At 37.9% G+C, this 17,835-nt stretch overlaps 2 protein-coding genes and 1 long non-coding RNA gene across 3 annotated transcripts; 2 read left to right on the top strand and 1 right to left on the bottom strand.

Moving 5' to 3' along the window:
• Positions 1-314: 314 nt before the first annotated feature.
• LOC141656436 (uncharacterized) lies at positions 315-5,715 on the top strand. Its single transcript, XR_012548506.1, has 6 exons — positions 315-452; positions 1,986-2,317; positions 2,407-2,796; positions 2,902-3,401; positions 3,601-3,763; positions 4,280-5,715. It is a non-coding gene; the product is annotated as an uncharacterized LOC141656436 (long non-coding RNA).
• Positions 5,716-6,430: 715 nt separating this feature from the next.
• LOC141656438 (uncharacterized) lies at positions 6,431-12,714 on the top strand. Its single transcript, XM_074463320.1, has 5 exons — positions 6,431-7,200; positions 8,284-8,892; positions 9,660-10,168; positions 10,733-11,272; positions 11,970-12,714. Exons 1-5 carry the CDS (start codon positions 6,570-6,572, stop codon positions 12,042-12,044), a joined length of 2,364 nt encoding a protein of 787 aa, XP_074319421.1. The 5' UTR covers positions 6,431-6,569; the 3' UTR covers positions 12,045-12,714.
• LOC141656437 (disease resistance protein UNI-like) lies at positions 12,255-17,323 on the bottom strand. The gene is made up of 3 exons (XM_074463319.1): positions 16,968-17,323; positions 12,742-15,954; positions 12,255-12,641 (listed from the first exon to the last, which is right to left on the bottom strand). The coding sequence occupies exons 2-3, from the start codon at positions 15,944-15,946 to the stop codon at positions 12,541-12,543; spliced, it is 3,306 nt and encodes a 1,101-aa protein (XP_074319420.1). The 5' UTR covers positions 15,947-15,954; positions 16,968-17,323; the 3' UTR covers positions 12,255-12,540.
• Between the last annotated feature and the right edge of the window lie 512 nt (positions 17,324-17,835).

Raw genomic sequence — 17,835 nt, forward strand, 5'->3', positions numbered from 1 at the left:
GCAAGTGACGGATAATGCCACTCACAAAACGGATAGAGGGGCAAGGTGGGGGCACCCTCATGTGCTTTCCTCTCTCCTCTATTTGGATAATTTGTGAGGGCAAATGGTATCCGTCACTTCAAAGTGACGGATACGTGCCGTCACAAATGAGATTTTGTGAAGAAAATATACCCCTTGTCCTATATTTTACGAGGTACCATGATATATATCCGTGTTCGTATTTATATTCGTGTCGTTTCCGTGTCCGTATCTATCGGTTACGATGCTTACCTACCTCATCAGTCATCAATATAGCCAGATAGGTTAGTTAAATAACCACCACTCCATCTATAAAAACAAAGGGAGCCTCATTTTATCAGATATGTCATTGATCTAGATTAGTCTTCTCTCTCAATAACACTCTCTTAATTAGTTTAGATCTGAGTTTTCGATCTCTTAAGCGCTCAAGTTTGGTATAAATTTCTTCTCCCTCTTTTTATTATTATTGTGATTTATAATATTGTTGTGTTTTAGCTAGTTTAATCATTTTAATTAATCAAAGTTTGAATCTTTATTAGATTTATTATGTTTGTTGTTGCGATTTGAGTGATGGGTAGTATACTTTGTGCTAATCTAGCCTTGATCTGTGAATCGTCGATTTTCTAGGGTTTGTATTGTTGTTTTTGGAATGATAAGCATGGATTGAATGTAGGCATTTGATTGATTCGGTTATCTAATTAGTGGGTAGTATACTTTGTGCTAATCTAGCCTTGATCTGTGAATCGTCGATTTTCTAGGGTTTGTATTGTTGTTTTTGGAATGATAAGCATGGATTGAATGTAGGCATTTGATTGATTAGGTTATCTAATTAGTGGGTAGTATACTTTATGCTAATCTAGCCTTGATCTGTGAATCGTCGATTTTCTAGGGTTTGTATTGTTGTTTTCGGAATGATAAGCATGGTTTGAATGTAGGCATTTGATTGATTCGGTTATCTAATTAGTGGGCAGTGTACTTTGTGCTAATCTAGCCTTGATCTGTGATTCGTCGATTTTCTAGGGTTTGTATTGTTGTTTTCGGAACGATAAGCATGGTTTGAATGTAGGCATTTTGATTGATTCGGTTATCTAATTAGTGGGTAGTGTACTTTGTGTTAATCTAGCCATGATTTGTGAATCGAAGATTTTCTAGGGTTTGTAGTGTTGTTTTTGGAACGATAAGCATGGTTTGAATGTAGGTATTTGATTGATTCGGTTATCTAATTAGGGGTAGTATACTTTGTGTTAATCTAGCCATGATTTGTGAATCGTCTCTAGGGTTTGTATTGTTGTTTTTGGAACGAGAAGCATGTATTTGATTGATTTGATTATCTAATTAGTGGTGGTTTATTTGGGTTGATTTAATTATCTAATTTACTAGTTGGGTCTATTCATGGGAGTTTATCCGGGTTGACTTTAGACGTCTTGGTCATGGTTGTGTGCTAGTTATCGTAATTTCTTTGTGTGTGATTGAGACTTAACTTCTTACTTAATGTTCTTACTTGACTTGTTTATCCATGAGAATGAGAGTTGGGAGTCGAGCTAAGTGGGAAGAAATCGTGTTATCCGAGACTCGAGAGGGTGCATTTGTAGTGTCTCATCTAATTATAATTACAGTAGTTGAGTCATGATTGTTTGTAGTTGCTTAATCAACCTTGTTGATAACAATAATCACTACGTCCCAATCATTTGTTTACCTTTTGATTAAAATACTCCTCACAAAAAAAAGGTAAACAAATGATTAGGACGGAGGGAGTATTAACTATTAAGGTCTTCGGGAAATCAGAAATAGGGTACTATATGCAGTCATATGGTATGTTATTGTCAGATTAGAAAATAAGTTTTCCTCTAAACCAAAATAATTTTTATTTAAAATTTTCTGATTATTAATTTGAAAAAAAGGTCCAGATAGTGTTACATATATTATACATGTTTAGTCACTAAGGTTTGTAAAACTGGATAATGTAGTGAGGTTTCTTTTCAAACGATATGGAGATTGGATGGACAAGATTGCTGATATTGAAGGATTCTACCTCTTTGTAATTGGATAGTTTTATGTGGTGTAGAGGAGTTTGGTGTCGGGATGAAATCACACTCCTCTATACCTCATAAAACTACCCTGTTATAAAGCCTGCCTTAATTTCCTGAAAATTCCGCCAATTGCCGAGCTTAAGAACACAACTGATTGAGATGGTGGAGACACTGCTCCTTGATGATGGAGTTTAACGGATCATTTTAGGCCGGAATGGCACGACTGCCATGGATGGACTTATCAAGCTTTGTAAGGAAATGATGAATGGGTATGTTCAATCAACCTAATTTTTCTGATTATTGTATAGTTGTATAAGAATAAAAAAGTTGGGTAACACATCTCGTTTCATTCACGCAGGGTTCACTATACCTGCTGGGGTTAATAATAACACGTGGGAAGCCCTCACAGTTCCTTGCAAAGAAAGCAGCTTTCATTGTATTTTTACTGGCGGATGCATATGGCATATGTACTTCTGTGCTGGTGCTCTTCTGCTTTATCTGGCCTGTTGTTTCTGAACCCGACATGGCTTGACTATTGGTCGATTGAAATGTCCTTATATGGCACCTTGTTAGCCTTTATGACCGAAATTTATATAGAAGACATTTCCTTGTGGTCAGCCATAGTTATATATGTCATGTGTTCAATCATTAGAATCTCAGCAAATCGGATCATTCTCGTAATGTGATCGCCAAGTTAGTTCCTGCTAGAAATAGAGAAAAGCAAGATTCATCACGGTTGCTTGAAGAGGTGAGAAATATTAGTCCATACAACTTGTAGTTGAATTGAAGAGTTTGTTATGACCTTACAACAACTTGATTGGACTTGTAACAAACTTCTTGAACACCCTTGCAGATTCTGTTATGCTGATGCGGATGATCGTCTGCTCATTAGCTGTTATTGCATTCAGAGGCAGAGCGACATATTCTCAACTTAATTCTCTCCGACTCTCTCCCCCTTATATTATAATGTCGAACAAATCCAATAATACCAATACAAGATCCATGTTAATTATACACTTCCGCTGCCAAAAATCCTATAATACCAATACAAGATCCATGTTAATTATACACTTCCACTGCCAAAATTCCAACACTCTCTGAATTATCAGACTACCACCACGTCCTTAAATTTGAACATCTGGCATCTTTTATGTCCTTACTTGATTGCATCAAGGATGTCACTCTGCACAGCTTAGCAAGGCCAAGCATAAGTCACGTCAATCTTCGAGCAGCAAAAGTGCAACTTGGGACTGTTATGGTAGGATACAAGACTACTCTTCTGAAAATCTCCCTCTGCAACTTTGGATTGTAATGTTGGATATCTCTACCAAAATGATAGCTTTAGACGCACCGGTATGTCTATATTCTGGTAGCATTACTTTTGTTCCTTTCATTGCTTTCTCAGTTTCAAGTCATTCCGTTCAATTGTTTACCTTTGTTTTTCTGGAAGTCTGTGTTGTGTTGGATGATCAAATGTCCTTAATTTTTCTCAATTCAACCCGGAACAACTACTCTGTACTAAGCCTTTTCAATTTATTAACCCGAACTGCAGATGTCAGCTAATACAGCCCGGGTAAAGTCTTCAAAGAAAAGATCTCCCAATGGTCAAATCATGTCAACATACGTGGCTTTCTTTATACCAAAGTCTAAAGTAACAAGATCTAAAAGTACCTATATATGTATTCGAAGGGAGGCTCATTTAGCATGCATAACAGGTACTCCCTCCATCCCGATCGCTTATTTACGTTATATATTTTCTACTAGGAGTATTTTAATTAAAGATAAAAAAAAATGATTGAGACAATCAAAGTATTATACTCCGTAGTACTCATATTATTTAGTATCGTAGTGGAGACAATGTCACGAACCCAATGATGACAATACTCCGTAATATTAGCAGTTTATAAACCAAAAGGAAAGCATAAGTCGGGAATTAGTAGCTGTAGTTGAAGACTAGAAAGTATATGAGTGATGCTTTCAAAAGTCAAAGTCTTTCAAAACATGAAGTTAGCTGAAGAAAGAACATATGATAATTCAGGGCCATCATTTGAATGTGAAAGGCTCGGTTCAGAATAACAATTTGGGGAACCAAATAGTAGGAAAATTAATTTTAGCAGTATTGTGTTTTCACCTCTTAAGTTCCGTTATTACTTATTTGGCCATATTTTTGGTCCCTTAAGTATTGGACCCATTTCTTACAACCTTTTGAACTTGTTAATCAACGACCTTAGGATATGAGAGGACGGATCCGACATTGAAGTGGCTAAGAAGGGAGATGATAACTTCTTGAAGGAAGCTATATTATTGGTTCAACCATGTGAGTATTTCTTGATTCGATCCCCCATGAGCGCAGACAAAGAGTCTGGAGAAAACATACTCCACCTAGCCGCATGGCACGATCAAGTCGAGTTTTTCAAGGAATCTGCAGATGTACTACCCGCTGATATCCAAAAACACCTGCTCTCCCAGACGATGACTACAGTTGGATACCGCTTCAGGCCGCTGCTTTGAGTTACATGAGTCACAGCATTGTCAAGCTTAATTAATAAACAAATGTACACGTCATATGATGATGATATTGTTGACGATGCTATAGTGAAGCCTTAGTTAGTGCTGACTGAGAAGAATATGACGCTGTTGCACCTGTCTTTGGGAAAAGGCGAAAAATGAGCAATGTGCGATGGAGTTACTGTTAATGGATTCCGAGTTTGTGAGCTGCACATTATTGATCAAAGGGTGTGTCGCGAACTAAATGACACATGCCATATGCATCCGCTAGTAAATGTACTATGGATGATGCTTTCTTTGCAAGAACTGCTTCTCCATTGTTGTTGTTAAGGCCACCAGGAAGAGTAAAATCCCGCTGCAAATGTAATTGTTGCTAAAAGCGCAGCAACAACTGAGAGAGTGTTTCTTATTTGATCCAAATTGGTCCCTGGTTGAATATAGGATGTTTTTAAGTTATGGGTTCACTTTGATTAGCTTGCACATTTTGTCATGCAAGAAGTAGGCTACTTCTTGATTGTTGAATTTGGAGCTACTTCTTGCAGGACAAAATGTGCAAGGTAATCAAAGTGAACCAATACCTTAAAACATTCTATATTCAACCGGGGACCAATTTGGATCAAATAAGAAACACACGCTCAGTCGTTGCTGCGCTTTTAGCAACAATTACATTCGCAGCGGGATTTTAGTCTTCCTGGTGGCCTTAACAACAACAATGGAGAAGCCGTTCTTGCAAAGAAAGCACCATCCATAGTACATTTACTGGCGGATGCATATGGCATGTGTCATTTTGTTCACGAGACACCCTTTGTAGGTCTTGGCAGTTATCAACAAACGCAAGAACAAGCTTATTTGAAACGAAAGACGGTTGTGGTGTAAAGAATTATCACTGCCATAAAGTCGTATTTGTTCCGTGCACTACTTACAGTCTCACAGCACCTATGTTCTTGAAGGAACCCAGCTGCCCATCCTAGAAATGGATTAAGATGGTGTTTTAATCATCAGACTATCACCATATCCATATCTCTGCTGCTTGTCATGGTGTTGATCCTTGTAATAGTGGTTCTCCTTATTAGAATTACCTATACCCTTGTGGAAATCCCTTCTGTAACTTTGAATCGTAGTGTTGATTATCTAAATACAAAGTTGATGGCTTTGAACACACTGGTGTGCTTTTTTTTTGGCAGCATTCGTTCTGTTTGTTTCGTTGTATACTCGGTTAAGTCCTTTCGTCGCTACAGTTACTCTGTTTTCAATGCAACTAACAGTTTCAGCTATAAGCATTAAAACAGACAAAGCTGAACCAGTATATATACATTTAAACTGAAATACTGGCCGTCTTTAGTTAAACCAGTATATACAGTGTCAGATCTGCATCTGCGCAAACAGTCGCTACTAACATTTATGGGATGTCAGCTGAACCAGTATATATACATTTAAACTGAAATACTGGCAGTCTTTAGTTAAGCTGAACCCGGTACTAAGCATTTCCAATTTGTTAACTTAAAGTGCAGATGTCAGCTAATACAGCCGGGTAATAAAGTCTTAAAAGAAAAGATCTCCCAATGATCGAGTCATGTCAACATATGTGGCTTTCTTTGTACCAAAATCGATAGTAACAAGATCGCAAAAAAGGTATTACCTCCATCCCGATTGCTTATTTAACCTTCTATATTTTTTTGACGAGTTTTTTAATTAAAAATAAAACAATTGATTGAAACAAACGAAGCAGTATACTCTATAGTACTTGTATTATTTAGTATCGTAGTGGAGACAATGTCGTGAGCACAATACTCCGTAATTTTCGCAGCAGTTGATAAAGCATAAAGCATAAAGCAAAAGGTAGAGATATACGTCAAGAATTAGTAGTTGTTAGTGGAAGACTTGGATTGGAAGTATACGAGGATACTTTTAAAAAGCAAAGTCTTTTTAAACATGAATTTAGCTCAAATAGGATAATTCAGGATCGTCATTTAAATTTGAAAGACTCGGTTCTGAATAAAAATTTGGTAATCAATGGATCCGGCGTTGAAGGGAGCGGCTAAGAAGGGAGATATAAACTTTTTGAAGGAAGCAGTATTGGTTAAACCAAAAGAGTATTTGTTGAGTCGAGCTCCGATGAGTGCAGACAAAGAGCTGGGAGGAAACATACTCCATATAGCGGCATGGCATGATCAAGTCGAGTTTTTCAAGGCAGCTGCACAAGTAATACCTGTGGATGTCCAAAAACAGCTACTCTCCCAGACTGATGATGAATATAGATGGATACCGCTCCAGGCGGCTATTGTGAGTTCCGTGAGTCACAGCATTGTGAAACTTATTAAACAAATGTACGCGTCATTTGATGACGCTGCTGTGATGAAGCCGTGGTTAGTGCTGACTAAGAAGAATATGACGCCGTTGCACCTGTCTTTGGAAAATGAAAAGACGAAGAATGAGGAATGTGCCAAGGAGTTACTGTTGATGGATTCTGAGTTTGTGAGCTGCACAATTATTGACGAAAATGGCAACACCCCGCTCTGCTACGCGCTCAAGAATCGCTTCTCTGATGTTGCTGAGATGATCTTAACGTCTCCCCTCTCTTCCGCGTCTATTTTTTCCTCCAATGATGTCTTGGAGCCTTTTACTTATGCCAACAATTGTTCAGGTTACTACTACTCTCTCTTCTGCAAATTCCGTTTTGACAAATAAGTTCTACTCCAAACCAAAACGATACATTGTTTTTATTTTCTCGTGTACCCCTGAACTTTTTCTAAGCTTTGACCGACAATAATTCTCTGTTACGAGTTCAGAAAACGGTAATTTTCTTTTTTCAAATTAATTATCTCGTTAAACCATTGAATTTGAAAAAAAATTCACCGCTTTTTGAACTCGTAGCCGGTAGTTATGGTTGGTCAAAACTTTTTTAACGAATAAACTTTGACCGACGATAATTCTCTGTTACGAGTTCAGAAAACGATAATTTTTTTTTTTTCAAATTAATTATCTCGTCAAGGCCTTGAATTTGAAAAAAAATTCACCGTTTTTTGAACTCGTAGCCGGTAGTTATGGTTGGTCAAAGCTTTTTTAACGAATAAACTTTGACCGACCATAATTCTGACTACGGGTTGACACGTCGGTGAATTCTTTTTCAAACTGAATATCTCTTAAAGACGGTCAATTTGAAAAAAAAAAATTTATCGTATTCTGAACTTGTAGCCAAGAGTTATAACGGTCAAAGTATTTTTGCAAGAAAGGAGAGGTACCTCATAGAAAATGAAAAGGTTGAGGGAAGTTTTTTCCGAAATGGGCAATTTTCGCTAATTAATTAACAAAATGGGTTAGTTTTGAAATTTATTACCCAAAATGGGTCCACGTCATCACCGAAGCTAGGTTCGGAATTAAGTCGCCAAGCCGGCTGGCGACCAAGGCTATTTGCGATTTTTTTTTATTTGGGAACGAATCTGGGAAAAGGGGGGGGATTAGACTTGGAACCAAATCGCCATCCACCGTGGCGACTTGACCTCTCCCCATAGGTTCGGTATATCCTATACTACGTGGACCCATTTTCAACAATTAATTTGAGACTCGACCCATTTTGATAATTAATTACTGAAAAATGCCTATTTTGGAAAAGAAATCAGGATGAGGGGTACACGAGAAAATATCCCTTGTTTTTAATTTCTAAACAATTTCGGAAAATTGTGAGATTCCGTACATGTCTTCAAGTCACACTGTTTTGTAAAAACAGAGAATGTAATGAGGCTGCTTTTCAAAAGATATGGAGATTGGTTGGAAAAGACTGATAGCAAAGGTCACACGATGCTTCATCGATGGGCAGAGAAAGGGGAGGCGTGGCCGTGTAAGCTACTTTTAAAGGAAGGCGGCGATGTAGGTGACGCAAGGACGAAAGTATTCAAGGAGTGTATTTTTAAGAAAGAAAAAGAGATGTCAGACACGCCATTACACATGGCCGGGAGGAAAAAGGATTCAGAACTAGGGCAAATCTTGGTAAAAGGATATCAGGAATATGTGAATGCAAGAGCTGAGGGTGAAATCCAAGAGTTAGTTGAAGTAGAACGCGCTCCTTGGAGAACACAGAACCGTTATGGAAACACACCGTTACAATCAGCCACCCATTTCTTGTCGAAACATGAAGATTTTATACTTGATATCTTGTTAATTGATCCAATGTCATCTAAGATCATCAACAGACACGGTGAAAGTCTCTTCTTTTTAGCTGTCAAGTATGGTTGTGCTCGAGTTGTGAATCAGATCCTTAGAATTGAGGAGCCCCGTTTTCACATGCTTCGTTGCAATGACGGAGCTACCGTGCTTCATAAGTTATCCTCTTGCCCTGGTATGTATCTTCTTCAATTCTACAATAAACACTTCTTCTGTCTTCTTGATTGTTTCGTTTGGAAATGAGTTGTTTCGTGTGCAGTTAAGATATTTCATAAAATAAATAAGTACGGAGTATTACATTAATATTTAACTAGTGTAGACTCGTGCATTGCATTCACGGTATTTATAGAGTTTTAGTTTTTAGTATATTATTTATAAATTATAAATTGACAATTCATTTTTTTTTATAACGTTTCTCATTATTTTTTATTTGAGTTGATAAAATAAATTAAAACAACAAAATTAATCAAAAGATTTATGTAGTGACATAAAATGTGTTTTAATGAAAATATTTTTTTTTTCCGCAAAATTAGTGATATTATTTTATACTCTAAGTTTTTTTATATCTTCACATTTATCAAAATCTCTTTTCTTTGACAAAATATCATTTTCAAGCAAAAAAGAAATTATATATGTGTGTCGAAAAGAGCGGTCAAAATATTGTCTAGGAGATCAAGAGAAAATAAATGGAATACTCCGTATATTTTAGCTATGACTTATCCTACAAAGTAACGAAATTTTTATGATAAAAACCTAGAAACAAATCTTCTATACGACAACAAGGAAGTAAATAAGAGTTAATTATATCAAAATAGGAAATGCGTTTTTAGATGGGAAAATGTGAAAATTTTCCTATTCATTTAGTATATAGGGGATTAAGTTATTTTATGGAAATTATGAGACTGGCAGAATGTTAATTTAGATTATAAAACTTACATGCAGAGGAAACGGGCAGAATGTTGCTGGAGAAATATTGGTGGATTATTAACTTGCGAGACAATAAAGGAAATACAGCACTTGACAGTGCGAGACAAGCAAATGCGCCTTGGCTAGTAAATCTGTTAAGCAACCCTTATGCTTTACAAAAACAACACTTTGATTGGATCGAAGCTTGTGAAAGAGAAGAGAGCCTCGCTGTTCTTGCGTTTGTTGAGAACTGTCAAGACCTACAAAGGGAGTGTCGCGGACTAAATGACACTCCTCTGCATCACATTAAGCTACCCACTTACAAAGATTACCTTAATTTCCTTAAAATTCCGTCTATAGCTGAGCTTAAGAACACTACTGATAGAGACGGTGCAACAGCATTGCACCGTGCCCTAGAGAGAAAGGATATGCTTCTTGTCAAGACACTCCTCCTTGATGATGGAGTCGAGCGGACCATTGCTGACCATAATGGCGCTACTGCCATGAACTTACTTGCCAAGCTTTGTAAGGAAAATGACGACTGGGTATGTTTGTTTAATCAATCTAATTAGTTTCTGTGATTAGGGCTGTAAATGATCTGAGTCGGTTCGTAGAGCCCTCAGAATCAGCTCGGTCAAAGTTCGGATCGAAATGACCAGATATGAGCCGATTCCGAGCTTTGTAGAGCTTGGAATCGGAAGCTCGTTTAGTCTCGTTTTAATTTTTATTAATATTTATTTTGGCATTTTACAATTGGCTTTATTTTTAATAAAATCTTATTTTAGCAATTATAATTATATTTTAGTTATATTTGAAATATTTGTATTTTAAATTTGATTTAAAAATTCAAGAAAGTAAAGAAAACAATGATTGAACAAAGCTCGAGTTGGGATCGAGTTTGAGCTCGAGCCTAATCCGAGAGCTTTGATTTTTTAAGCTCGGAAAATTCTGAGCTGATTCCGAACTCAAGCTCAAGTTTCTGAGCCGATTCCGAGCCCACTAAAGCTCGAGCTCAAATCAGCTCAGTTACACCCTATCTGTGATTATTGTTTACGGAAAATGATTGATGTCTGTCTTATTTCAATTATCTACGATTGTTGAATTTGCAGGAAAAAATGTGCAAGTTAATCAAAGTAAATCCATACCTTAGAACATCTTATATTCAATCGGGGACTAATTTAGATCAAATAAGAAACACTCTCTCAGTCGTTGCTGCACTTTTAGCAACAATTACATTTGCAGCGGGATTTACTCTTCCTGGAGGGGTTAACAGTGGCGGAGAAGCCATTCTAGCAAAGAAAACATCATTCATAATATTTTTACTGGCGGATGCATATGGCATGTGTACTTCCATGTTTGTTCTCTTCTGCTTGATTTGGTCTATGGTTTCCGTACCCGATGTGGCTCGAATGTTGATCGATCGAAGTGTGTTCGTACTAGTGCAGTCCTTGTATGCCACCCTGATAGCATTTATGTCCGGAATTTACACTGTAATAAAATACAGTTCCTTATGGGCAGCCATACTTATCTTCGTCATGTGCTCAATCATTGGAGTCTCTGCAAATCGGACCATTTTTAAGCATTTGACCGCGAAGTTAGTCCCTTCTGCTCGTAGAGAAAAGAAAGATCCATTGATGTTGCTTGAAGAGGTAAGAAAATATTACTGCTTACTCATGTCCAATTATGCTGTTCATATATTGCCAATACTTCAGTACCTTCGGGGTTTGGAGTAGGTCTGAGCAAAAAATATCCAATCCGATTTTTTTTCCGAATTCGATCCGAAATCCAAAAAAAAAATCCGAATATATGAATACCATTTAAATTGGATATCCGATCCGTTTTTTTTCCGAATAAACTGGATCGGATGTGGATTGTGATTTTCTTAAAACCGGATATCCGATTCGATCCGAATTTTAAAAATTTATATATATATATAAAAAAAAAAAAAAAAAAACTTTATGTTATGCGATCGAGACTTGTAATTTATGCGATCAAACACGTTACCTTTTTTAGTAGGTTGCAAAATGCGAAATGGACCGAAATTGCCTTTAATTTTAGTCTACCAATAGCCCAATACCACCCGCCTCGGTGGAGTTTTTATTGTACATTTAAATCCGGATCGAATCCGGTTTCCGAAATCTGGATCTCCGAATTTTCGGATTCCAGATTTTCGGATATCCAGAAAAAATGATAATTTTAAATTTGGATATTCGATCCGGTTTTCAAAACCGGATAGGATATCCGGTTTTGCTCGGCCCACTTTGGAGTAGCGAGTGCTGCCGCTTGCTATTGCTCTTTTTTTGTGTTTCTCTTCTAATTGTCTTGATTGGATTATACCACTTTCAGGGTAGTTTGTTGCAACTTCAAGAGAATAACACAAAAGAACAAGCTTTTCCGACACGAGATACAGATGTCATGTAAAGAAATATCACTGCATATGATCTCAGCACCTATGTTTCTTCTGAAAATCCCCTCTGTAACTTTAAACTGTAATGTTAATTATCTAAATACAAAGTTGATAGTTTTTGGATACAGCAATGTGCATTTTTCAGCGATGTTCCTTCTGTTACTTTCATTGAATACGGTTTTAAATAAGTCTTTCCGTTTGATTGTTTACATTTTACCTTTCCATAAGTCTGTAAACAGTTCCTCTGGTTTTTAATGCAACAGACAGTTTCATTTACATTTGAACTGAAATACTGACACAAAATTACGAAGTCAATCGTCTGTATCTGCACAAACAGTCAATACTAACATACGACTTTTATACAGTGAAGATCGAAGAAAGAATGCATTTCTGTAACACAGGAAGCCTGGACTCTGAGAATGATAATAAAGTAATTAGCCGGATTTACATTACCTTCCTGTGAGCTGATGAGTCGACGAGAATATCCTTTTGCATCTTTCTGCCAAGAGGCTAAGCATCTAACATGCAGGAACCCATATCTCCGTCATTTGCTTCTGTAGCGTCAGAAACATCTTTTAGACGTAGATCCCGCTCAGAAGACGCTGGGAGTCCTGCAAAATCCATTTATGTAAATTCACAGTTCATCTGTCGTCCTCACAAAAATGTCGAAAAGGAAAAAGAAAAAGAGAAACGTCAAAAAAAAAAAAACACCTTGAAGCATCTTAAAGCTGGATTTGCCTGGCACCAGTATGGTGAATGGTTGAAGAATGTGATTAAGATGCAGATTATCCCACTCCAGAGAGTCCCACCATTCTCTGCTTGCCTTTATCTCTTTAAGAGAAAGCGGTACTAAAGGCTCTCCATGGCTGGATACGGGTATGGAGACAGGCAGTTTTCGCATCTTTGGACAATCCCTGACAGTGATTTGCTCGATCGAGCTGCAAACAGGAATCTCATCTGCAAACATGCTTTTCAAATAAGGCAGATCATCCAACAGTAAAGCTTTCAAGTTCGGGAGTTCGTTAACAGTGCTATTCTGATTCTGGTCATTACAGTCAGGTGATACAATAATTTCCTCGAGGTTTTGGCAACAGGCTACTCTAACTTCCTTCAAGTTTCTCAGTTGATGCCGTGCCAAAAGCACAAATAGCAGCTTTAATTCTGCACAGTTTTCGATAAGAAGTTCCTCTAGCAAACCGTTCCCTAGTATCGCCTCATGCGAGATGCTAATCAACTTGGGCAGGCGCCTCAATTTTAGAGTTCTCAGGTTGGGAAGGAAAGTCTGTCCTTGAGCTTCTATGCTCACTTCACAGTCGGTTTTTGAAACGATTGTTTCTATTTCGTCACATCCTTCAACTTCTAGCTCTTGGAGGTTGTGTAGGCCGGTTTTCAAGAGACTTGATGTGAACACCCACTTGATTTTCGGGCAAAATTTGATCACCATTTTCGTAAGATTGGAAAACGCAACTTGTGGAGGAGCCGGAGCCACTCCTTCCGTTACTAGGCCTCGAAATTCCTGCAAATCAGTTAGAGTCAATTCTCTAACCGATTGAAGAGGCGCAACTTCAAAAACTGATACTGGAGACCAAATAAATTCTATCAGTCTGCAACGTCTGATCAGAATACACGCCAATGCTGTTAAACTACCCAGCGAAGGTAGGGCAGCAACCAAGCTTTTCGAGTGGAAATCACAGTTATGAACCTGTAGACTTTGTACATTGCTCGGAGGAACAAAAAGCTCACTTTCACCCACAGCCACACATCTGAGGCTCCGGCTACATAGTACAACTATGCGGTTTTCTTGTGTGTTCAGGTTGTGGGGTGGCTGCTTACAGTCGAGCCTTTTGTATTGACCAGCTCCGACAATGAACTCATAATGGCAAAGCTGACGGAAATGTTGAGTTTTAACATATCTGTTAAAGCCGCTAATATCAGATATCCTGCAGCCTTCTAATCGCTCCAAATGCCCTAGTTTCTGTAGGTGATCTGCAGAGATGCTTTGCACAGCAGGGTCCAACTTAAGGCACTGAATTCTCGACAACTTGGAGAACGATTCTCCAAGTAGTTGACACAAATCCTTGCTACCCTCTAAATCCATGAACCTTAGGTTGGTTAGCTGATCTACGCCGAGAGGGACATCCTTCATTGACCAACAGAAGCTCAAGGTCAACTCCCTTAACTTGGTAAGTTTGACTAATGACGGCACAAAATGCAATCGCGAGCAAAACTCAAGCAGCAGAGCCCTCAGGTTTTTCAGTTCTGATACTGACCTTGGTAGCATCTTAATGCTGGTTTCTGACAGATTAAGGACCTTAAGACCTGTCATGTGGACGAAGAAATTTTCCGGAAGTTTTGTAAATGGGTTCTTCTGAAGCAGTAAGGTTGAAAGTGATGGGCACATGGGAACGGTCGCTCCTAGCTGAATTTCAGACAAAGAATTATGCATCAGAGACACCTTATCTAGATCAACTCCCCATCTATTACCACTAGGTATCCTTTTCAACTCTGCACCGGATGCTATCATAAATCGCGGCATGACTTTGGTGATTCGGATTGCCATATCTCTAATCAAGTTATGCATTTTCACACATACATTGTTAACCTTCTCCAATAAACACACATTTTGGAGTGTATTTAGCATGCTGTGAGCCTTATCCAACTGTTTTTGCCACCCATCTATCCCATCCAGAAGACCCTCTGACCGGAAAAGGGTTATCAGCTCATCTCGTCTTATTATCCCGTACTTAGGATACAGTGCACATAACAGAAAACATTTCTGCAGCTTTGAATCTTTTAAACGGTCATAACTAAGTTTCAGAACGGGAAACACATCTGTTTCGATGTCAGTTAGGCCTTCGGTTGAGTTTATTAACTCGTCTAGAGTATTACGCCACTCTTCAATGTCAACCACTCCACGCATGCTTCCGGCCATGACAATAATACCGAGAGGTAAACCAGCGCACTCAGAAGCTACTAGTTTTGCAACAGTTTGTGCTTCTGATGGAATCGGACTCCCAAGTCCATCGGAAAATAGTTTCCACGCTTCAGCGTCTGAAAGAGGCTCCACCTTGACTGTTTCCTGACAATTCAGCCTTCGGCAAACATCTAAAGACCGGGTTGTAAAGATCAGCTTGAGATTGTTCTCTCCAACAGGAATCCCGACTTCTTCAGCTGAGAAGTGTTCCCATACATCATCTAGAATAAGGACTAGATTTTTTCTGCGCTTCATCTCGTGAGATAATGATGCAGCCTTCCTGATCTCATTTTTCTCTTGGAAAAGATAGCATAACTCGAGGGCTTCAGCAATCTTGTCTTGCAATATAGATACACTTGTGCCATGTGACACAGATACCCAGTAAACATGCCCCCCCGGATTCTTAAAATGTTCAAGTAGCTCATTATGAATTTCTTTAAGCAAGCAAGTTTTTCCGACACCACCAGGGCCATAAACCCCGATTCTTGAGATGACATCATCTTCTGTCAAACATGACATGATTTTCCTCTTACAGTGTTCTAATTTATGATCGTTTATTTTCATGTCTGTTGTGACTAATGTCATACTCGAGTTTCCATAATCATGCAATGTCAGTCCTCGAGGGAACAACCCTTGCTCTGTCAGCTTTTCGATCTCCTGAGTTAATACACTGGCCTGACTCTTACTGCGAAAGTCTGGTGTGATATTGATGTTTTCTAGTTGATGCTCGAGTTGCTGCAGTTGAAATTCCACCTGACCGACATCTTTTAACCAGTTATCTACCTCTTTCTTTCGCTTCTTTCCTGATTGAAGCTCTTCTTTTTCAACTTCAGTGGTTATATCTGCTGCTCTGGCGTGTAGATGCCTGGCTTTCCGCTTCAAATGCTGCAGCTTGTTGCCCTCGCCATCAATACCGTTTAGCCAATTCATTATGGTGTCCATTTAAAAAACTGTTGGCAGGAAAAAATTCAGAAGAAACATTATTGATTTGTTATAATTCTAAATGTGGCACAATGCCAGTATAATATATAGGGGAAGGGGATTCGAACCCATGACCTATTGACCTTGTGACAATACCTCCATCTTAACCACTGGGCTACAACCTACTATTATGTACCCTTGTACTTTATATATGACTCTTAACTTTCGTGATTAACTCACTTAACCACGTCAATTACCCATTAAACTACTCATTTAACTATCAACCCGACAAACTATTCATTAATAACTCACACAGTGACCCAGTAGTTTATAAACATACTTAACCGTTCATGAAATCTCCGTTATCATTTCATAGTTCATGTAGGAGGTTTTAATAGTAATTTGTGCTCGTCTGCTCTATTAGGATATTAAATATTGATTGGACCTTAACCATCGCCTTAAAGTTTTGGTTGAATTAGTCTTCTCAACATGGTATCAGAGCTAGGTGACCAAGAGGTCACTAGTTCGAATCCCGGGAACCCCCAATATATCACGAGTGAGTTTCAGCACATGGTATGGAGAAGCTTGTGCATTAACTACTCTTCAAGCCCAAAGGGCATTCGAGTGAAGGGGGTGTATTAGGATATTAAATATTGATTCGACCTCATTCATTGCCTTAAGGTTTTGGTTAAGATGGTCTTCTCAACATGCTCAATGGTTTAGCTTAGATTCAGATCAACAAGCTAAATTAAATACTTGTGATAAACCAAGTGCTTGCAGTCTAGTGGTAGACTTGAGTAACCTCAAAACTTGCAAAGGCAAGAATTGCGAGGTCCCGTGTTCGAACCCACGGATGAGCAATTGCATGCGGTTATCTCGGCCACCCCAATTGGGGTGGTTTACATGGTCCAGGTGGTGACGCCGGAATGCCTGAGCCCGGGGGGATTAAACCCCTCGTCACCAAAAAAAAAAAAAAAAAAAATACTTGTGATAACAATTGAATTAAAATGAAGTGGATTAAAGTAGAGTTACAGAACAAGACCTTTCAAGCATAAACTAGCAGCAAATATACAGAACAAGTTGAATAACAGTTGAAGTTCATGCACCCCGTTACTCCATCAGCTCTTTAGCTCCTTATACGCAGGAAAATAAATCATTGCTGTAAATGACATGCATATATAGTAATATAAACACAGATTTTTGAATAATTTGGGTAAAGGGTGTACCAATTATCTTGTACAAGATGAAATTAGCCATGATTTGAGCTTTAAAATGTGAGTTAAAGGAGTAAATTACATGGACACACTGTCTGTCTCACTCTTTTGTGGAGCCTACTTTACTTTTTCCACATTTTCATACGTTTTTTCTCAATAAAACAACTGGGAAATTTCCTTGTAAATTACATGCATGTCATTTACAAAAAAAAAAATGTCAATTGAGCATTGAGCAAGTTGGCATATTCTGGTACGATCTCACAATAAGATAAGATTATTAAACGGGTTATATGTTGTACATATTTTAATGTGAGATGGCCTTATAGGAGGCTTAATTAAGAGAGATTGAGAGTATAGACTATTGTTTTATTTACTCTTTTTTTATACATCACTATTAATCGTGAAAAAATATTGAATAAACGCAATGACTAGATAATGTGCCGAAAATTAGTATTATCGCAACATCAAATAAGATACTGAAATGCAACATGGATCAACTCTTAAGCTTTAACTATGTTTTTTTTATATAAATTTCAAATTATATCTTCGACCTTGTTTGGTAATGTATCGAGAATTTTTTTATCATCTACAATGATTAAGTGTTTTGATAAATAACATATTAAACCCTGGATTGACATCCAATCTACTGTATTATTTTATATTTGGCCATGATTGGTAAACTGAAATATTGGATGA

The sequence above is a fragment of the Silene latifolia genome, chromosome 5 (genome assembly GCF_048544455.1).
Source record: "Silene latifolia isolate original U9 population chromosome 5, ASM4854445v1, whole genome shotgun sequence".
Classification (NCBI taxonomy): Eukaryota; Viridiplantae; Streptophyta; class Magnoliopsida; order Caryophyllales; family Caryophyllaceae; genus Silene; species Silene latifolia.